Source organism: Sciurus vulgaris (genome assembly GCF_902686455.1).
Source record: "Sciurus vulgaris genome assembly, chromosome: 1".
NCBI lineage: Eukaryota > Metazoa > Chordata > Mammalia > Rodentia > Sciuridae > Sciurus > Sciurus vulgaris.
In genome coordinates, this window is record NC_136461.1 from 116,550,817 (window position 1) to 116,573,925 (window position 23,109).

A 23,109-nucleotide genomic window follows, 5' to 3' on the forward strand; every position below is an offset into this window, starting at 1 on the left:
TGGAAATAAAGCCCTTCATGTAAAAAAGAAAGCAGACTACTACTAAGAAGAGAAAATAAAAAGAATATCATAAATTGAGATAATATATAAAGGGCATCAAGAATTGAAATGAACCTGGATATGAGGAAGAACCTTGGAACTAGTTTTAGAACACAGAGTCTGAATTTTATTTGGCTATTATTTGATGAACTTCTAAAGATGAAACAGGTTTTAAGAAAATATTTGTGTCAAATTAGATGAGAAGAGAGTATTTTTATAGCAAAACCAAAATGACAAATCATGGATAAGAATGTCAGAAAGGTGAAAAGTAAAAAAGAACACAAATGACTTAGGGATAAGATTCTGAAAGCCTACATTATACACAAAAATGAGCAGATGCCAAGAAGCTATTTTGAAGTCAATTTGTTACAAGAGATTTTAATGTAGCCTACATAGGAAGAACTGAAACAAACCTAAGATAAAAGAGCACTCTTTTACTGATGCCTGGGTGTGAGGAAAGATTCAAATAGGCAAAGATATCAGAATAACTAGAGACAACTGCACTGCAGTGTCTATGTGTGTAGCAGCACAGAGACATCACAAAGAAATATGAATAAAAATTCAACCTATTTCATTGAAGTCTAAGTATTCTAGGTTAAAAACGAGGAATTTCCCTAAAGCCAATATGTATTAGTTAAAGGAACATAGTGAATGAAACCTATAGTATTTTTAATAGAACATATATTTTTTAGTCTAAATTCAATAAATATTTTTGGGTAAAGTATGAAAAAAAAATAGATAAAGTATGCTAGATTTGGAATGACAAAAGGAGTAGTCAGTTCAAAGATGATATAAATTTCAATGTATTTTAAAAGGTTTAAATATTTAAATTTTTCATTCTCACCAAAATTAAAGTATGATAACAAAATTTTACTTTTAAAAAAGAAAAATTTTAAATTTTGTCATTCATAACTCATGATTATTTAGGAATATGTGTTAAACAACTAAACCAAAAATGGCTGTAATAAAAAATGGTTACACAGTAACAGAATATGAACTTAAATAGCAAACTATTGGAAACTTTTGATCAAGATTTTTAATGTCCAGATTCAAGTTGTGAGTCCTTTGCTTCATAGCTAACACCAGCCTGGGAAGCTTCTTGTTGAGCTGAATGAATGCTGAGATAAAAGCTACATTCACAATAAAAACAGCTGTTTCCAATTGTGGGAAATGCTTTTATAGAAAGTAATACATTTTATTTGACTCACCAATTAAACATACAACAAGAGAGAATGATTCAGAGCCTATGCTGGAGATTTTTAAGCTAAAACATTTGTTTTTCTCCCTTTGATTAGACAATTTCCCATAATGCCCAAATCAGATCATTTACTGAAATGGAATTCCTCTGGAAATTCCCAGAACTATATTAACCATGACAATCAATTTTCTGCTTTTATCTCACATGTCCATGTTATTTATGTGTGTATCCTGGAGAAACTGTCTGAAATTAGAATATTCTAACTAATGGATGCTTATAACCCTTCAGTTAAAAAAAAAACAGAGTTGGGTGGGATGGCTTAAATTTATAATCCCAGCTACTAGGGAGGCTTAAAGCAGGAGGATCCACAGTTCAACACCCAGCCTGGGCAACTTATCACACACACACACACACACACACACACACACACTCTCTCTCTCACTCTCACTCTCTCTCTCTCATACACACCACACACACACAAAGGCTGGCTATAGATCGGTGGGAGTGGACCTCAGAGGTCAATTTTCAATGTCACAAAACAAAACATAACAAAAACTCAGTACACTGCTTCAACCAGTATTCTTCATTGTGGATACATTTTTCTTCCCCAACAAAAACATAAAGCTCCATTTACTTTGGGGACGTAAGTTGCAGCGAAGTGTATCAAATAGATAATGCATACTATTTGTAATATAGTAAATCACCAATAACAACATCTCATGGTCTGCTTATTGGATCATCTGTAAGCTATAAATACTAAATGTAAGAGATTCACTGATGTTTTTGTCCATTTTGCAAATGAGGTTACAAGTTCTACCATGAGCTTTTAAAAAATGCTGAAAGACAAGGAAGGAATCTCTGACATTCCCAATCACTCTTTCTGACTAGAGGGTATTTCATGTCTATCCAACATAGAGCAATTAAAAAAATAGAATCCTTTCTCGGATAGGCGTGAGAACAGGAAACCTGGTATCATTTAAGTAGTACCGGAAATTACTGTTAATTTGTAAAAGCTGATTTCAGAGTGTTTAGTCTTAATGGTAATACAGAATACTATGCAAATTAGAAAAATAAGCTAACCACCAACATACTTGTAAATTTATAAAAACTGATTCATCTGTTATTCTAAAACTGATGTTTTGAGATTTAATTTGTTTAAAAATACTTCACCAATAAGTCTGATTCCCCTTCTCTAAAACAGGGAAAGGTTAAATGCACTACTCCAGTCTTATGTCCCATTGCCCAATCTGATTTTATTTTTCCCAATTTATATCAACATGACTTATCAAATGTGCTTATTTTATCCAACATGACAAATCTAGTCCTATATTAATAGTGTACAAGCTTTATTTTTTTCCTTAATCACTTATCAGTTTGAGATATTTTACTTAATTTTAACTCTGCTAAAAAAAAAATTAGGTATTTGGAACAATTCATATTTATAAAAAAGTTTCAGACTGCAGAGAGAATTCTCACTAATTTTACTTAACTTCCCTTAATGTTAACATCCTACATAGCAATAGTACATTTTTCAAATCAAGAACTTGACATTGGTATGATACTATTAATGAAATTATAGAATTTGTGCAGATTTCACCAATTTTCCACTAAATTTCCTTTTCCTGTTCCAGGATCCAACATAGAATATCCCACTGTATTATAATAGTCTCCTCTGAACTGTAACAGTTTTTCAATCTTTCCTAGTTTTCTCAGGTCCTGATACTAAAATGTCCCTTAATTTTTTTTTTTTTTTTTCCCTGTTTAGACCTAGGATTATGGAGTTTTGGAAAAAACATACAAGGATAATTCTGTTCTGACCACATTACATCAGAGAATACATGATATTATCATGTCTTATCGTAAAGTGAAGTTTACCTTTTACTTGGTTAAGGGGCTGTTGGCAGGCCTCTTGTCTCTAAGTTAATGTTTGTAATTCTCTATTTCTATATTCCTTGGAATGAGTCACTATTATCCAGAAAACACTCAAGAAGAGAGTAATTAAGCTCCACCTCCTAAAAGGGGATGATCTATATCATTTGGAATCTTCTGTAAAGAATATTTGCCCCTTTTTCTTCCCATGTATTTATTAGCCAATCATTTATTTTTATCGGCACGAATTTATGGACATTTTAAAGTTATAACACAAGAATCATTATTTATTCTGTTGCTTAAATGTCCCAGTTTTGGTCAATGGGAACTGTTTCAGGATAATAATGTTCCAAAGGTGATCAACAATTACATACAAAATAATACAAAAATGATCATATTATAGTAGTTTTTTGGGCATTTTTTAACATGATACCAAATTAATGTAAAATGAATCTACTCTTTAAGTTATATATGGAAAGGAACCAACTGAAAATTGAGATCGACTTAAAATAATGTATACTTGTTGATGGACCTTTATTTATTTATTTATATGCAGTGCTGAGAATCGAACCCAGTGCCTCACACATGCTAGGCAAGTGCTCTACCACCGAGTCACAACCCCAGCCCACTAGAGTCATGCTTTTTGAAGTGATTTCTTTAATAGAGGATTTAAGTATGAGGAAAGAGTAAATAAATTCACTGAAATTGCTAGAAAACAGTGAGAAAGACAACATCAAAACTGAAAGGTGTAAATATTTTAATTATCTACATATCCCCTATTTCCATTCATCCTTCAGCCTCCAAAAATCTATGGCTTGCTACTACATCAGCTGTTCTCAGAACACAAAACACACCCTAACTGCCTAACTGATCTAACACCTTGACAATCTTGAATATAAACTCCCTCAGGAAACCCAGTGTGAGTTGGGTGTGGTGGTGCATGCCTATGATCCCAAAGACTTGGAGACTGAGGCAGGATGATCACAAGTTCAAGGCCAGGGCTGGCAAATGAGCAAGACTCTGGCTCAAATAAAAATAAGGGCTAAAGCCAGATGTGATGATGCATACCTGTAATCCCAGCAGTTTGGGAGACTGAGGCAGGCGGATTGTTGAGTTCAAAGCCAGCATCAGTAATTTACTGAGGCCCTAAGTAACTCAGCAGGACTCTGTCTCTAAATAAAATATAAAAAAGGGCTGGGAGCTTGGCTCAGTGGTTAAGTGCCCCTGGGTTCAATATCCTGGTATAAAAAAAAATTTTTTTTTTCTCCAGTGTACTCACCCTAATATTATCTTTTCTTTTTGTGACTTAAACTAGGAGTCACTAAAATTTAAAGTTTGATCTCCTTTGCTGTAGATTCATGTTACACAAAATAGCATGAAAGCCAAATCTGTTTTCTGTGTCGGACCTTGTTCTCTCTTTTTTTTTTTTCGGGGGGAGGCGGGGTCTCTGGGGATTGAACCCAGGTGTACTTAACCATTGAGTCATAGCCCCAGCCCATTTTATTTTTTGAGACAGGGCCTCACTAAGTTGCTTAGGGACTAAGTTGCTGAGGCTTGCTTTGAACTTTCAATCTTCCTGCTTTAGCCTCCCAAGTTGCTGGGATTACAGGTGTGGGTCCCAGCACCAAGCTACCAACCTTTCTTTTGCATACCACCTCATTTCACTTAATCTCATAACTATTCAACCAACTGCCCAAAAGGAGTATCGGGGGACCATTCTAATATCCTTCGCATTTTCTTACTTCTTATTTGCTCCTTCTGAATATGTCTTTCTATTCCTGTGCTCAGGCCATCATAATATTTTGCAGGAACAGTTTCCAAACTGTTAGAAATCTAACTTTTCACATTGTCGTATTAGTCTCATCAAATCATTCTTCTGTTTAAATCTTTAACTTCCTTTTGTTTACAGGATAAACTTGAAACTCTTTGCTGTCTTATATAAACAAAAAGTTTTATGGGGTGCTGGGTTGTGGTTCAGTGGTAAAGCACTCACCTAACATGTGTGAGGCACTGGGTTTGATCCTCCAGCACCTCATAAAAATAAAATAATAAAGGTATTGTGTCCTTCTACAACTAAAAAAAATTTTTTAATTAAAAAATGAAACTTTATGACCTGTATTTGTGCATTTTTTCCAGCCTCATCTCTCTAGGTCCCACATCAGGATATTAACACTTAACTAAGCACAATTATCTACAAGCCCCTGCAAAGCCCATTTCTCCTCAGTAAGAAACAGTTTTCACTCCTGGTTCTTTGTATGCTAAATTCAAAACTCTTTCTCAACTCCTTTTAAAACAGTGAGTCCCCATTTCTCTGTTCCTAAAAATCCTTAGCATATTTCACTATTCTGTGAGGGCAGAAATTAAAGTTATTGATGGCTATATTCTTTATACCTAGCACACGGCACAAAATAATGATTTACTGAAAGGATAGTTACTCTTAAGGGAATATTAAGAACAAAAGTCAAATACATAACATATCCCTAAACAAAGTAAGTTCTGTCTTCAAAAGGATCAAATTAGAAGATATCTGAGGTTGACGTTTTGCTAATATTTTATTTAAGTAAAAAAAAATCCTTAATGTGTGTGTGCAAACACATAGCACTGGGGATTGAACATAGAGGAGCTCTACCATTGAACCTATCCCTTTTTTGAGACAGCAACTCACTAATTTGTAGAGGCTAGCCTTGAACTTGGATCCTGCTTCCTCAGTCTCTTGAATACCTCAACTGATTTTTGATAAAAGGATAGTTAAATGTGTTTTTCATCTTAACTTAAAAAGGCACATTAAGTTCTTACTAGAAAAATCAAGTCAGGAGTTAGTTTTCTTCTGTGTTGACAGAGCTGAAGGGGAGTGGGGCGGGGGTGGTAGAGGGAGCAGACTTAGGGGCTGAAGGGCTTTGAAGACTGTGAAGATTGAGAAGTTCCCTCAATCATGCAGTTGGAGGAGTCTACCCAGTCTCCCTATTCCTGAGGGGTGAGAGAGGCCAAAGAAGCTTTTTAGAAGGGATATGAAAAAAGAATGGAGAAGGCTGGTGATAGGAATAGGTGGGGCCTGTGCAGAAACTGACCAAGAACCCAGCTTCCTACTTGGTACTCAGGCATATAGCACTTAACACTTCTGGTCCCCATTTCCAAAAGTTATAGCACTCCTTCCAAATCCTAGCCATCCCTCTTCCTCAATGATTTATCCTTGCAAGGCCACAGAGACAAAGCGTTCCCAGGAAGACAAGGACAGTAAGCAGGAATTCCTTCAGGATGAGCCAGGCTGGCTCCATCTGAACTTCAGACTAGGCGATGTGCTCTTCCATATGCCATCTCCCCATTTTCCAAGAATCTGCTATATGCCCTGGGGTCTCATTCTTTCTCCCTGCAGACCTGATCTCCCCCTGGATCTGGTGGCTGAGGGTCAGTCTGTTTTCTACAGGAACAGAGGGCCACCTTCCACAGTCTCCAGAACTCCCCCAAGTCTGACTGCCTTTCCACTCCCCATCTACTCACCCCAACCCAGAAGACAAAGACTAGCTCGATAGCACTATCCACAATCACCAGTGACAGGGTATGAAAAGGTCAGAGTCTTTGCTGACCCCAAGGCAACAGGAGGTACCGGAATGGGGGCTGGGAATTAAGAACAGTGGTGGTGGGGGTTAAAAGCAGTAGTGAAGATTTCTGTACATAAATTTGCTGAGACCTGAGCTCCCAACCAACTCCTCCTTACTCTTGGGACTCAAAGTTGGGCAACCCACTACGTGTCCTCAACCTTGTCTGATAGGGGTATCAGAGATTAGAAGACCCAGAGAAATCACAATATTCATTACTCTCACCTTTCCTGGAACTGAAGAGAGTAGAAGTACTCAAACTCTGGGGATAGGCAAGGATGGTCATTTAATACCCTCCTCAAGTATGTTGGAGCCTGAGGCAAGTAGGAAGATCCTACTCACTGATCTCAGAAGTAGCTAGGAGTCTATTTTTCTGAGCTGTGTCAAGCTACGAGGCAGGGTGTGAGGGCTCAGGTCTGCCCCTCCCAAGAAAAGACACAACACCCGAGGTTATAACCTAAGGGACAGTTCTACCTACCTTCCTTCTCAGAAAAAAAGGGAGGATAGGCACAACAAAGAGATTAAAACTCTTCTTCTACCCCAAATACCAATGCCCTCCAGTACTAAGACCAAGGTGGCTACAGGATAGGCATGGACCTTTAATCTTGCCCACCCTCACTCTCCATCTCTGCTCTGAGTTTGTCTGATGTTTTGGTTGTATAAGTAATTGCAATTCTCCTGGGGAGTGGGGAGAAAAATCAAGTCACATCTACATTTGGTTAGCAGTAACTGTGAAGTAGATGGAGAGATTAAAAAAAAAAAAACATTAGTTATGACAAAGACTATAGCTGGTCTTTGTCCCTCCTTCCTGGCACAGCTTCAAAAAAACCTTTAGAATTCTGAGTGATAGGAATGTCTTTTTTTATTCCAATGAGTGACTTATGGTAGGCCCTAGGATAACTTCAGGATGGGAGGTGGTCACTATAAAGATCAGCCACATGATTTTTGAAACTTTGGGCCAGTCCAACCTCTAGGGAGTGGAAGGGGGCTAGAAATAGAACTCAATCACACAGTGGATTATTTAATCAAAAACGCCCATCAGAGGCTGAGGCTGTAGCTCAGTGGTAGAGCACTCGCCTAGCACACGTGACACACTGGGTTCGAACCTCAGCACATTAAAAAATAATAAGTGTGTCCATCTATGATTAAAAAAAAAAAAAAAAAAAAAAAAAAAAGCCTGTCAGGAAAACCCCAAAAATTCTAGACATTGAGGTTCAGTGGAGCTTCTATGTTGATGAACACAACAATATGCAAAGAGTAACTATCCCAGATTCTATAAGGAAAAAGTGTGGAAGATCTTTGTCTCCTACTCCACCAAACACTGTCTTATGCAGCTCCTCTTCAACTGGTTGCTCCTAATCTGTATCCTTTATAGTAAAACTGTAATCTAAATATAGTATGTTCTTAAATTCTATGAACTGTTACACCAAATTATCAAAATTGAAGGGGTTGTAGGAAGCCCCAGATCTTTTGCAGATTGGATGAAATATGAATGGTTTAGAAACACTAAAATGTGTGACTGGCACCTGAAACAAGGGTAGTCTTTGTGACGAACTTTGTTCTTAACTTGTGGAGTCTTCACTAATTCCAGGTGGTCAACATCAGAAATGAACATAATTCAAAGACACCCAGCTGATGAGAGAGAACTGGTAACAGAACAATGACTCCAGTGAGGTCTGAGTGTTTTTTTTCATGTTATTTTTTAAATTAAGAAAAGCGTTCTTATTCTTTACACAGACATATTGCATGTTAGACTTCCCTGCTATTTCCCTCATTCCTTCAGGATTCTGAAACCAGGTTCACACCCATCATTTCATCCTGACTCCTGTAATTGCCTCTTGGATGATTTCATTGCCCATGTAGACATTAACATCCAAACCACCTAACTGTCACCTCACACACCTTTACCTTCTCCATCCATCCTTTGTTAAGGTCCTTCTCAAAGCTTTCAAATCAGGGACTTCAAATTCAATAATTTTCTGCTTAAATAGCTTTGAAAAGGGCCAGAAAAAAACATGTAACAGGAAACTGTCAGAACTATGGTATACAGAAAAAAAGCAGGCACCAACTAAAGGGGGTCTGCCACATTTAAAAAACATGAATTTCTTGTTGTTCAGATGTTCTTATTTTTTTTGACAAGCAAAATTCTAAATTTTTATGTGAAATGACAAGAGTTTGAAATTTTAGCTATTTATCTTTTAAATCTGTAAAGATCATCATAAAGAGTCATACATAAGCCAGAGGTTATTATCAACCACTTCTTTAAATACTGAATTTCCTTATAGCTAGGGCTCTAAGGCTCCCCCCCCCCATTCTATATCCTCTCCCTAGGGAATAACATTTATACATAAATGATTCATATATTATATAGAGTAAAATAGCTCATGTATCATTGGTACATGATAGGATAGTACAGAAGGTGCACTGGATCATATTATTTTTCAACATACACAAATGTTTTCCAACACCAAGTTAGCAGCTGAATAAAAGCACACTAACACTAGCTAAATGCATAACGCAGGGGATAAATGCAGTTCTGTTCAAATGCCTATTCATCTCACACTCTACAGATTTTCCTCCAAGGATTTATCATCTGGTTCACCCCAATCTTTGTGCAAAAGAAAGAAACAAGGTCAATAAACCAAAACCAGCTATCTCTGGTATTGCTACATTTACCTGGAAATGACATCCCTTTCTGTCTAAAACGAGCAGCAAATCCTTCTTGTGTGTTGTCTTCTATCAAACTACCTTCTTTTCCTCAAAAGTGCAGGTCTATGTTTATGTCGTTCTCTATTAAGTGTTTATCATGTCTTTTTGTTGTATTTTGTTTTGGGTACCAGGGGATTGAACCAAGAGGTGCTTAACCACTGAGTCACATCCCCAGCCCCATTTTAAAAATATTTTATTCAGAGGCAGGGTTTTGCTGAGTTGCTTAGGGCTTTGTTAAGTTGCTGAGATTGGCTTTGAACTCATGATCCTACTTCCTCAGCCTCCAGAGCACTGGGATTATGGGCGTGCACCAGCTATGTCTTTTTAACCGCTGCTGTTTTTATAATTATTATTTTGCTTGATATTCTGGATACAGGTTTTAAGAGTCTGCTCCCAATTACATTTTACCCAGAATGCCTTTCAATTTTAGTGAATGATATTGCTTTAAAAAGTTTTCAAAAACTTGCAATGAAGTACACTTCAACCTCCAGTCCAAATTTTCATTATGAGCCCCAGAACTACATAACCAACTGCTTACTCAATATCTCTACTTTAATCTTCCTCACATACCTCAAACTATATGTATTAGAGGGCAAAGGGTGTAGTTCAGTGTTAGAGCACTTGCCCAGCATGTACAAGGCCCTGGATTTGATCCCCAGCACAGCAAAACAAAAACCAAACAACTATATTTATTAGAAAGTAAATTTCAGCTCTACCCTAAATCTGCTCATTCTTTAGCCTTCTCAGTCTCAGCGCATGGCATCACCAATCCCCAAACATTCATGCAAAAAGTGGTCTACCACTCTAGTCTAACTATCATCATCTTATTTTAGACTACAATTCCTTACTAATTTCTTTATCATTACTTTTATCCCTTTCAATTTAGTGTACATGTAGATGCCAGCATGACCTTTCAATACCTAAACTCAATACTTCTCTATCTTTTGCTCTTAGTGTAAAATCCAAAATTCTTAAATGTATAGTCTGGCTCTCTTTTATTACCACATCTCTTCTTATTCACTCTTTTTTATTCCCTCTCCTACCACAGTGAAGCTTTTTTCAGTCTGTCCAACACCTAAGTTCTTTCCTAGTTCAGGATCTTCATACATATTCTTAGCTATGGTTTATTATCCTTCAAGACCCAACTTTTATCCTCAGTCTAGTAACTCTTCGTAATTAGATTTCTATTGCCATGTCCTTTATTCTCCATCTCTTTATTTTGTTGTACTAACTTCAAAGCATCTATTACATTAACTTTAGGCATATTCTCAATTATGTCATTATTTATTTGCTTTATCTCCTATTCATCTTCCTTCACTAAGCTAAAAATAAATAAGATCAGATGTCAGGATTTTTTAAATTTAGTTGTAGACAGATATAATACCTTTATTTTTTTATTTATTTTCACGTGATGCTAAGGATCAAACCCAGTACCTCCGATGTACTAGACAAGCGCTCTACCACTGAACTATAACCCTAGTCCCAAGATATCAGGTCTTTACTCTCTATATAACCAGTGAGTTTAACAGTTCTATTGTTTTAGGAATAAATGAATGAATAAACGAATGAGTGGAATTCTATTTATATAGCTGAGAGCTATTCATGCTTCAAGTGCCAGTTTAGGGTTACTTTCTAAGGGAAACCGTCTGTGAGTTAGCCCCTCCCCTCATTTTTGCTTTCATAGAATTCTGTTCTTTTTCTTAAATTCTTAATCACAAATTTAATGAAACGTGATTGTTTTCTGCTTGTTATCCATCATCTCCACTAAAATTTCCACCGAACAACAAACCTTTGTGCCTTAATCCCTATTATGTAACAAGGGCTCAAAAGGAGAATACCTGGTAAATAACATATATTCAATAACTGTCACTGATTACATTGGTTTAAAAATTCAAATGAACCTAATTAAAGCATAGATTTTTTTTTCTCTTTACATTGTTAATAAAGGGCCCTCAGTTTTCCCCTAAGCAGCTGAAAAATAAAGAAAATCAGAATAAAAACTCCTTTTCTGTTTCTCCCCCTAATTCATAAGATTTTAATCTATTTTTTAAAACATTTTTAGCTGCAGATGGACATAACTTCATTTTATTTATTTTTTAATGCGCTGAGAATCGAACCCAGTGCCTCACATGTGCTACGCAGAAACTTACCACTGAGCCACAACCCTAGCCCAAGATTTTAATCTTTTCGAGAAATAATAGCAACTAACATTTGTATGCTTCACATGTACAAATCAATATACAAGCACTAAGATACCATTTACTTCTTAAAATAGCCATACTAATCCCATTATACAGGATATTGAGGCTTAGAAAGTTTTCTTCGAGAATCTGATCAAATGTATGGATTTGCTCTAGAAAAATACACATGAACATACAAATTTTCTTCCCCCAGAGGGTTTATGCAGTTTCTAGAATTAATGTACAAATCTTTAGGGTTGAGATCTGTGATAAATAACTTTTTGAATGGATAACACTCTTTCTTGTTTTCTAATTCTCAAATGACATTTCTAGAGGTTATGATTATATTATCTAGATCTATTTCATGCCTTTTATATCCAATGGAAGCTGTTTTTAAACCCCTGTAAATACTGAGTTAAATTTTACAAGCCTGCAAATATTTGGGTCTTGGATTTTGAGATATGTAATATAAGGTTAATAATACATTCTTCCTACAACATAGAAGTACTTATAATTGCTTGATTAGTATACACTGAAAATCCTACACTCTATTAACAGGTAATCTGTCAACTATTTCTTCACAAATGGTATTGTGTACAGTCTTTTTGCTGTACACAAAATTATTTTTCCTGGTTTCCAAGTGTGTAAAAAAAAATTTTTTTACAATAATACCTCAGCTCAAAACCCAAAATTAATGCAGACATTTCTTATCTTACTTCTTTCATCTAAGAAACATGAAAACTTTGAAAAAATTTCAAAACACATTTATAAAGACATAATTTTAAAAAGATTAAAAGTTCAATTACATGTTATCAGGCAGTCACTGGGGGAAAAATTTATTACTGAAACAAAAATAAAGACAACAAAATAACCCTCTTACCTGTCAAGGTCTGTATAGCCCTTTCACTGGAAGGCAGTGGCTCCTTTCTGTGAGGTCGATTTAATGAAGGGTCCTGTGCAGAAAAGAGTCCAGGACTGTCAGTTAATTTCTTCCGGCCACTGGAGTTAGGGTTTGAAACTCTGCAGCTGCCTATTGCACTTGTGAAAAGGTTCGTATGTTCATCACTGCTGGCTGGCTCAGAGTTGGGAGTGAACCCTCCAAGGGATAAACTTGGAGAACTTTCTGAACAGTCAATTTGTAAAGGTGTCTGCAATCCCAAGGCTAAAGGACTAGCCTCAGAAGGCTCTCGGTGGACCCACTGTTCTTCTCTGTTCATTAAGCTCTTTGAAGGAGAGAGATGAGGGCAAGACATGTGACACCGATGCTTTTCCTTATGCTTATATCGCTCTCCAACAGTATCCTTTCCAAATCGATAGCGTTTCAAAGATTCCAGGACAGATCTGGAAGAGCCAGTGTCCATGGAAACCTGGGGTTGTTCCGAAGAACGATGTTCTCTATGTTTGTGACGGTGCCTGTGTTTGTGTTCAACCATCCAACCATAGGCCATCTCAGGAGGTACACTGGGGTAGGTACTCATGGAAAGGAGAGGAGTTCTGCTGGTTGTAAGAAAGGCTTCCTGTCTAAGTAGTTTATGTTTTTCTTATGGTATTTAGTGGGATTGAGAAGTAAATGACCAGCATGCATATAGGAAGGAGGTGGAAGTGGAGTGGTAAAGAAGGAGATGGAGGAGGTGGATAAAGTGTGGGAGGATACCTTCCATAGTAACCTAATCCTATGGGAGCAGCCGTAAGGGGTGAAGGAGAATAAGGCATGCCATAAGAGGGATAGAATCCAGTACTAGAAAGAGGAAAACTAAGGCTGTGCATAAATGGCATTTCAGCCATTGCTTCCCTCATCTTAGGGGGCCTCCCTCTTTTCTTTTTTAAGTCAGGTTTTCGAATGTAGTGCAAAGGATCTAAGGGAAATGAAGGATGTGTATAGAAACTATTAAAGTTGATTCGAAAAATAGTTGGCAAAAGATCTCGGGGGATAAAATGATGACTTCGATGGGTGATCCGAATTTCACTTAGACGACTTATTAGTTCCTCCAGCTCTGCAATGAAGTCTGGATCCTGTCTATTTCGGAGTTGGGGATATTTCTTTTTCCGTTTTCGTTTCTGCCTTTTCATTGTCATAGCTGAGGTAATCATGACCCCTGCGCTTACACTTGTGTTTATGTTTTTCTTTAAGACTGCTAAGGACTGTAGAGGTTTCAGGGGGAATCAGAGAAACATGCTCAAAAGAATGCCTTCTCTTTTTTGTCCACAAAATTTCTCTGCCCTGTCGGATGTGCTGTTATTATCTGTTCCAATTCCACTATCACTGGGAATGGTCTCATCACTATGAGACTCACTAATTGGGGAAGGAGTAGCTTCTTTCAGAGATGTAAGTTCACTCAAGTGTGAAGGAGAATTTGGCAACAAAGTAGGAGGAGATAACCGCCTCCCCTTTGAAGCCTTTTTCATTGCAAGAGTTTGAATCATATTGCCCTGTCTAGAGTGCAAATGCAAATATGGCACGGAACTGGGTTCAACAAATCCTGCATCACTACTAACAGGGCTCTGACCTCCACTAGTTCCAGAAGACTGAGAGCAAATAGGTGATGGAAGAATCTCAGAACTACTAGCAGATGAAGGCAGTAAAGGGGGAAGGATCTGTCCTAATGCTGACCCAGCTGCCTGCTGAGCTGTTTGCTCAAGGACAGCAAGGCTGGTAGGACTACCAGAAAGAATGCCATTTAAGACAGTTTTTGGTTTGCGACCCCTTCTCTTTCCTATGTAAATGGTTCCTTTCTTGCTGACATTTATTTGTTGGCCCAATTTAGAGCCAAATGTGGCAGCAAGGCTTGATACTGTATTGTGTAGTTTGGATTGCACTTTCCCTTTATTACTTGATTCTACAGAACTTGAAAGAATCTGATTCAACAGCTTCTTTCTCTTTAAAGTCTTCATTTTATTTATTTTGCGGATAATTGTCTTCATTAATTGTCCATTGTTTCTTTTGGTAATTTTTTTATCTGGTTCCATCTCAAGGTCACTCATACTACAGACACTTGGCCTATGACTGTCATCAAGGTCATCTGGATCCTGAAGTTGATCCTCACTCTCAAAGAAATCACTGCTACTTCTATGGTTTTCACTTTCAGATTCTAACTTGCTTGGACTTTCTGTAGCAACAAATGGAGCCACTGATAGTACAGGTGGCTTCATTTTGACTGGTGACCTCAATTGCCTCTTAGGCCTGCCTCTCTTTTTAGGAAAAGGAGATACAGAGAGACTTTGTTTGAAGGAAGGAATTTCAATTTCTGGCTGTAAAATTGGGGGTTCTTGTTCTTCTTTAGATTGTAAAGAAAAAACTTTAGAGGCAGGGATTTTTAAAGTCCTTTTAGGTGGACCTTCTAGTTGAGGCATCTCCTTAGATTTAGGTCTTCCTCTTTTGGGCTTATAAATATCAGACAAAAGGTCACTAGAGACACATACTGGAGGACAGTTTGTGAGTAGCAAAGGACTTATGAGATGGTTTATCACTATCAGTTAAGAGAGCAAGAGATGGAGTTGTGGATTTGCTCAACTTTGGCAATCGGCGTTTAAGGAAGTCATGATCTACAAATGATGATGATCCAATGTTTTTCATAAACTTGGCCGGCTCAGAATTACTATTTGATAGTGAGCTACATGAAACATTTTTAAAAAGCTCTGATCGTTCTAATTCTAGCCCTTTTGGTGACCGGCACGTGCTTCTTGCCACCACTTTAGTCCACCGAGGTTTTCTTCCTTTTCTTTTTTTAATGGTTTGGACTGCAAACTAGTGCTTAGGCTTTCAGCAACTTGGCAGTGTTTGTCTGATGCAGATACTGCACCAAGTTTTAGAAAAGGTTTGTTACTAAATAAACTAGTGAAGTTAACAACTGAAGGAGTAATTGTGTGAATACTGGATTCAGAAGTCAAACTTGGCTTTTTTCCCAAGGAAGAGCTTATTCTTGGAATATCTATATGCGTAGTTTTTGAATCATTTAGCTCTTTATCAATCCCTTTAGACTCAATACTTATGCTATGACCCATTGACCTATGACCAACATTCAAGTGGGTACTTTCAGAAGTAAACTGTTTTTTTCCAACAGATTCAGAAATTTCTTCCATTAGTTCTGTGGTAGGACTTAAAAGTAACGGATTAGGAGCCAACTGTGAAGAATTTTCAGGGGGACTTCTGGTTAAAGGATTAATAGATATAGTAGGTGATGGGGAAGGAAGATTGCTTTCTCCGACTGCACTAAAAGGGGATTTAGCTGTAGATGCATCAGAAGCACCTCCCATTTGAAAGTCTGGAGAAGTGCAATATACGGGAGGTTGCTTTTCATGCTTTGAGGTTTCAAAAGATCCCCTTTCACTGGATGAGAAACTGTCTTGCTGAATGCATGTTCCTTCATTAAACATTTCTTTCTCCAAATTAATGATTTCTTTTCGGACTGAGAACTTTTCCAATATGCTTTCTTTACTCTGCCGTATAACATTCTTTTCAAAAGTTTTGCTGGTGGCACTGTCCTTCAGGGGTTCGGAAAGTTCTTGACTTTCATGATTACTGATGTTTGTACTGCAAGAAGCCTTAAGTGGTTCCTGAGTGGGGAGCAGTGCTTCGGCTTTAAGGTTTATGGCATCTTTACTGACCAGTCCTGCCATAGGACAACTCACTAATTTTTTACCAATGTCTTTATTAACCAATCCCATTGCAGAACTTGCTACAATCTTCTTTGCACAGTCCTTGGCAACTAGGCCAACAGTAGAACCTAATTTCTTTCCCAAGTCTTTATTAACTAGTCCAACCACAGTGCCAAGTCCTAACTTCTTGCCAGACTCCTTATTCACTAAACCTGGAACAATACCAATTCCGAGCTTCTTTCCTGAATCCTTGCTCAGCAATCCTACTGTAGTGATAGTCCCTGGCTTTTTGCCTAAATCTTTATTAATGAATACTGCCGTAGTGCCAGCTCCCAATTTTTTCACAGAGTCCTTACTGACCAATCCTACTGCTGCATTAAACACTGGCTTTTTTCCAGGATCTTTTGTTACCAATCCAACTGCCGTGCTGATAGCTGGTTTTTTAATTAAGTCCTTATGAATTATTCCAGCTACAGAGCCTATGCCAGCTTTCCTGATCAAATCCTTGCTAACCAATCCTGTTGCTGTGCCAGTTCCTAACTTCTTCGGTTTTGTCTTGGAAGACTTGGAAGGAGGACAAGTAGCAATGAGCTGGGCCAACTTTTCTGTTACACTAGTTCCTCCGTTAAGTAATGCTCTGTAATTCATTGGATCACGGCTACCAACAAGAGTAGATGGTGTTCCACTAATGTAATCTGCCATTTCTGAGTGTACTGGAGAAAGCTTCTTAGACAAAGGATTGTTTTCTTCCTGTGAATGAAGATGGATACTTTCTTCAGACTGACATTCAATGGCTGCAACATCACTTATTTTCTTGTATAATTTTGAAGGGTCCTAAAATTTGAACAAGGAAAAGGTTTCAGACAGTAAACCTTAAACTACTTCAATTTAGCATTATAATCCAACAAACTGTCACACATCAGCTAATACAGATAACAGAGCTTTAAAAAACCTGTGCTAATGCTAATGTCATAACATATTATCTGCTTCTACATCAGAGGCTATAGCCCGGATGTTGTTTGTTGACCTTGGATCATATAAATCTGTATATCACAGAATCTTTAGAAATATCTACATGATATTCTTCCACACAGTTTTAAACAGCAAATTAGTAGTTTCTACTTTCATTTAACTTTTGATTGACTACACATTAAGCATATGAATGTACTGTTTTTGAAAAGAAATATTTTTAGCTAAAGTCCTCTTTCAAAGTAATTGTTCACTGACTACCTCCTCTGTTGACTTCAATGACTCCAAACCAAAATGGGGCAATCCTGACCTACTTCTACTTTTAACTCATTCTCAATTATAGTCCTGAAAAGCAGACCAATTCTCTCAATGCGAGAGTACCAGAAAAAGTGATTTCACAATTCTGATTTCCTTTAGAATATGTTTTTAGATAAAATCTTAAGGAGAAACCATTTATTCTAAGTAAGTTACTGTATACAGCAATCTACTTTGAGTCCTCACTATATACTTTACACATGAATTCACTACTTCACACAATAGTCTATTTTACTTTGGGACAACCAATAAATAGTTCTTTCTAAATATAAAATATTCATGAAAAACCTGAAGAAAAGTAAAGATATGCAGTGTTTGTGGCTAGGAAGACAAAGAAAACAAGTTCACCTAAGCAAATTTGGTACCAGGCATTGAATGCAGGGGTGCTTAACCATTTAGTCATATTCCAATTGAGTCACATTTTTATTTATTTTGAGACAGGGTTTGCTAAGTTGCTTAAGGCCCTAGATATTGGGATTATAGGTTTATGACACTGGGTGCCTGGCTACTATTTTGTTTTTATCTGTGCTGGGAATCACACCCATGGTCTTATGCTAGGTATGGCCTCTACCATTAATCTACATCCGCAGTCCAAAACTTACAGGGAAAAAGATACCAAATTTGTAAATACTGAAAATAATGGAAACAAGCTCATCAAACTATAACACAAGTTACATAATACAGAAAATTATTATTTTTATTACTTTAAAGCATGATATTTAGATTACATCCTGAGGGGTGTGGTTATAATCAGTGGTAAGAGTACTTGCTTAGCATGTATAAAGCATTGTGTTTAATCTTCAGCACTGCATAAAAATAAATAAAGGTATATATAAAAAATAGCTAGCCACGAAGAGAAAGTTTTGGAGGCTGGGATGTAGGTTGGTTGGTTGAGTGCTTGCTTAGTGCACAAGACCCTGAGTTTGATCCCTAGCACTTGGGTTGGTGGGGGTGAGGGGTGTTCCCTCAGAGTAAAGATAAAGTGAAATACACTTTGCTATTTTTCTGCAACTGTCACAACTCAATTTCTCAAATAACAAAGTACGTCTAAAATTATTCTTCTTCCCAAAAGCTTTTCAAATATTTGAATTCAGTCAAAATATTTATTATTTTGCCTCAGTTATACTTCTTTCTAGTCCATTTCTTATGAGCATTATGTCACTTTGTAATATTCCTCTTTCCATGTGGCATCTATATTGAAGCACAATATATTCAAGCAAAATAAAGTATCTCTTCAATTGGACTTGACATCTGGCCAAGAGGAAGCTTGGTTTTTTGGGCAACCTCATATTCACGCTGTGTGTGTGTGTGTGTGTTTGTTTTTAAAGAGACAGGGTTCTTGCTATGTGCCCAGGCTGGTCTCTATCTCCTGGACTCAAGTAATATTCTCCAGTCTGAGCCTCCTGAGTAACTGAGACTACCGGTATGCACCACGGTGCTTGAATTCCCCTAACACATGTATTAATATGAAATTCTTAAACCTCTTCCCTAGCTTTCCATTCTATCAAATAAAGAATCCCTTTCTTCCCTATTAACTTTTTAAGTATTAAAAGACTTCGTTGTTTTAAATATGAAAGTATTTTTATACTCCAAAATTATGGCACTTTCAAGTTACCCTTAACTGTTTAAACAAACTGAGTACATGCATTAACATGAATAAAACTCACAAGCAATACTGAAGTGAAAGAAGCCAGAACACTACAGTGTATATGACATAACTCCATTAATCTGAAGTTCACAAATACACCTAAGAATTTATGATAGTAAAAGTCAAGCCAGGTGTTGTAGCATATGCCTATAAAACCAGCTACTTGGTAAGTTGAGAGGGGAGGATCACCTGCCTGAGCAACATAGCAAGACCCTGATTCAGTAAAAAGAAAAACTCCTTGGGATGCCGCTCAGTGACTCAATGAAAAAGAACAAGTGCTAGGGATGTAGCTCAGTTGTTGACGATCCTTGGGTTAGAACTGGTGTGGTGGGGGTGGCAAAAAAAGAAAAAGTCAAGAAATGATTACCTTTAACATGGTCGAGAGAGGCCATAGTGGGTGCAGCTAATATTCTATTTCTTAATTTGAATGCTGGTTGTGAGTAGAAACTAGGACTACAAAAATTCAGTGAGTTGTCATTCTTTGGATTTGCAAACTTTTCTATGTAAAGGTTATACCTCAATATTAAAACATTAAAATTTTTATTTTGTCTAAAAGGAATATAGAAATATCCCTTAACCAGATAAAAACTGTGCTCAAATTTGGTTTTTTGCTTCCGCCACAAATAAATTATCTCAGATAAATTAATATCAGCCTAAAGAGTTGAGTACATTGTTAACTCAGTGGTAGAGTAGCATGTTGGGGGTCGTGGGTTAAATTCCCAGTGGAGGGCCAGGCTCAGTGGCACATGCCTGTAATCCCAGGGGCTCGTGAGGTTGAGACAAGAAGATGAATTACATACCCCAAATGATATGCATATACACTTCTATAAAAAAAAAGGGGGCCAAATGTTGTGGTAGAAACAGTTCTGTATCTACTTGTGGTGGTCACATAAATCTGTATGTGACAAAATTGTATTAAACATACAGGCAGAGCTAGATGTAAACCTGGCAAAATTTGAATAAGGTCTGTGGATTGTATCAGTGTATATTTTTAATTTTGTGTCCTATAATTAGTTAAGATTTTACCATTAAGGGAAGCTGAGTGACGTATACATGGAACCTCTCTGCTACTTTTGCAATTTCCTGTGAATCTATAATGTTCCAATATAGTTTAAAGAGAAGGAAAAATAGGGCAGGGCGGGCAATACAATACAACGAAGATACAGTTATGTGCAAATAATGAACAGATTATAAATCAAATGTTCTCATAATAGTCCATTAATCCATACAATCAACCGTCTACTAGGAACTTACTTTGTTCTTTTCTGCTTCATAAATAGTATGATGATATCCAACCACATACATCTTTGCATACACGTCCAATTACTTCCTTCACGATAATTAATTAATTAATTTATTGGTACTAGGGCTGAGTTTACACAGCTCTTTTAACTTTTTTCATGTGGTGTGTGTGTGTGTGTGTGATGCTAGGGATTGAACTCAGGGCCTTGTGCTTGACAGGCAAGCACTCTACAAACTAAGCTATATCCCCAGTCCCAGTCCTTTTAATTCTTTTAAGACAGCGTCTGGCTAATTGTTTAAGACAAATTTGTAAAGGTGAAATTGCTGGGCTGAAGGGATACACGTATATCAGCTATACATTCTGGACAGCTACATACAATAAAGATCTTTATTTCCATTATCAGGTTTCACAAATGACAGAAACACTATTTTACACATCTATTTAAATTTCATCTTGTTTCATGATTCTGCTGACAATCTGCATTTCTTCAGCAGTAAAATGGCTGTTCAAGGTCTTGATCCACATTATTTTTCTAAATTGAAATTTTAAAATTTGAGCTTGGAAGAGTCTCAGTATTTTAGAAATGGCTTTCTATTGGTAGTCAAGGGGTGACTGGTTTCTGAAAGCCCACTGAAAATACCCAAATCCTCAGGTGCTCAAGTCTGTTACATAAAATGGTATTTGCATATAACCTATTCATTTTCTTACATCCTTTAAATCACCTGTTAGGTACAATACCTAACAACATAAATTATATATAAATAGTAATTACACTGTATTGCTTAGGGAATAATGATAAGAAAAAAGTCTGTTCATGTTCAGTATAGATGCAACCATATGTAGTTAGGAGGCCTAACTACACAGTACACACATGAGAAACAAGGTAATCAATTCTCAAACAAGGATGGAGAGAGGTGGAGGATCTATAAAACGGTAGGAGGCTATCCCAGGTAATATATAAACATATCTTCATCTGAATTCAGTGTAGCACAGGTATACAGCAAATCCAGGACTTTCCTGGATCTGTATGTGTGCATGGGTGTGTGTGGGGATGGTATTTTCAATTGTTGTTGGTTGAATCCACAGAACCCAAGGGTAATAGTCCTTAGTTTCTTGAGTGTTACAATACTTTTACCAATTTATCAAGTTAACTGTCTTTCATCTCCTGGTATTGTTCGTGAAGAAGTTAACATATTTTATGTATTCAAATACTTAGGAAGAACAGTTACTAACTATCTTGCAGTAGTGTCTGTCATTTAATCCTCATACCCACCATGATGCAATTACTATATTCATTCTCATTTAATAAGTAGAAAATTTAGGTATTAGCTAACATTCTCACTGTTATTCGGTGAATTTTCAAACCAAGTCTGATTTCATAACTAATTTTATAAACATTAAATTAAATAAAATAGTTCATTTAGCTTTTTATTTTCATCCTTATGCTTAGAAAGATCATGTCCTTTTAAAGGTGACTACCTCTACTATTTTCAATTATTACTTTTATGGTTTTTCTTGCTTTGTTACTTAATATATCTATCTATCTTGATTTTTAAAAAATATAATACTTAGGGAGTTTGTAACAGCTTATTCCCCAAAAGGTTTGCCAAATATTCTAAAGGTATTTTCATTACTTATTTCATGTACTTATTATATACTTTTCTTGTATTCGTATCTTTCTCTGAGCACTTTTGTTGTGTTTTATTATTCCTGAGTCACTATTACAATATTGTCTCTACAACTTTATAATGTTTTAACACTTGAAAAAACTTTTATTCTTTTTGTATTTTTATAGATATTCCCTATTTGAATTACAAAATCATTACTGAGTTATAACTCATAAACTACAAAATTCACCTATTTAAAGGAAACAATTTAGAAATTCTTTTGTACTCACAGTATTATGCAAATATCATCACTAATTTGAGAAGATTTTTATCTGCCTCCCAATATATTTTGCATATGTATACTTCTAGTTTTACCTGATTTCTGACTTAAGTGCCCCACATTTGGGAATGGAATCAAGCTCCTCTCACATGCTAGGCAACTGCTCTATCACTGAACTACATCTCTATCCCTCTGATTGAAGTTTTAAAAGATTGAAAATTACTTTAATATTCTATGCTAACATAATTTTTTAAAAAAAGGACAACATTAGTAACAAGTCAACAAGGTAAATAATCTAATAAGGCTTTCAGGTAAGTATCACTGGATAGTCACAATCTTATCTATAAAATCCTAAACATCTGCTGTTAAATTTATTCCTAAATATTTCAAAGATTCTGCTATCACTTTTACTAATAAACTGCTTTCTGTCATTTTTAATTTTAAAATGGTTGTAACCAAGACACTATTTGTTTTACTTTGTAATCTTGAATTCTTACTTCAACGTTAATTCATTTTTATTAATTGTCTATTCCTTAAATGCTGAGAACAGATGTAGAAAAACGAACCAACCAAAAGTCCTGTCCTCCATGGAGTTTGCTTTCTAATTCACAAGAGTAAACATGTAACATATTCAATGCATCAAATGATAAAATATGCTATGCAGAAAATTAGAGCATGGAAGGAGGAAAGAAATGAGGATTTCACATTTTACAATGTGAAAATAAGTTGTCAAGAAATTTTGTTTGTTTGTTTTTTGGAACTGGGGATTGAACTCAGGGGCACGTGACCACAGAGCCACATCCCCAGCCTTATTTTCTATTTTATATAGAGACAGGGTCTCACTGAATTGCTTAGCACCT

At 36.5% G+C, this 23,109-nt stretch overlaps 1 protein-coding gene across 2 annotated transcripts in view; it reads right to left on the minus strand.

Annotated features, from left to right (window-relative positions):
* The window catches only part of ASH1L (ASH1 like histone lysine methyltransferase), a 134,321-nt gene extending 120,992 nt beyond the window's left edge, over window positions 1-13,329 (minus strand). Inside the window, exon 1 of one of the 2 annotated variants that reach the window (XM_079104115.1) lies at window positions 12,472-13,329. In XM_079104115.1, coding sequence (XP_078960241.1) covers window positions 12,472-13,069 — 598 coding nt within the window. In that variant the 5' untranslated portion in view covers window positions 13,070-13,329. The remainder of the gene's footprint in view (window positions 1-12,471) is intronic. The other variant, XM_079104116.1, reaches the window with a different exon arrangement.
* Between the last annotated feature and the right edge of the window lie 9,780 nt (window positions 13,330-23,109).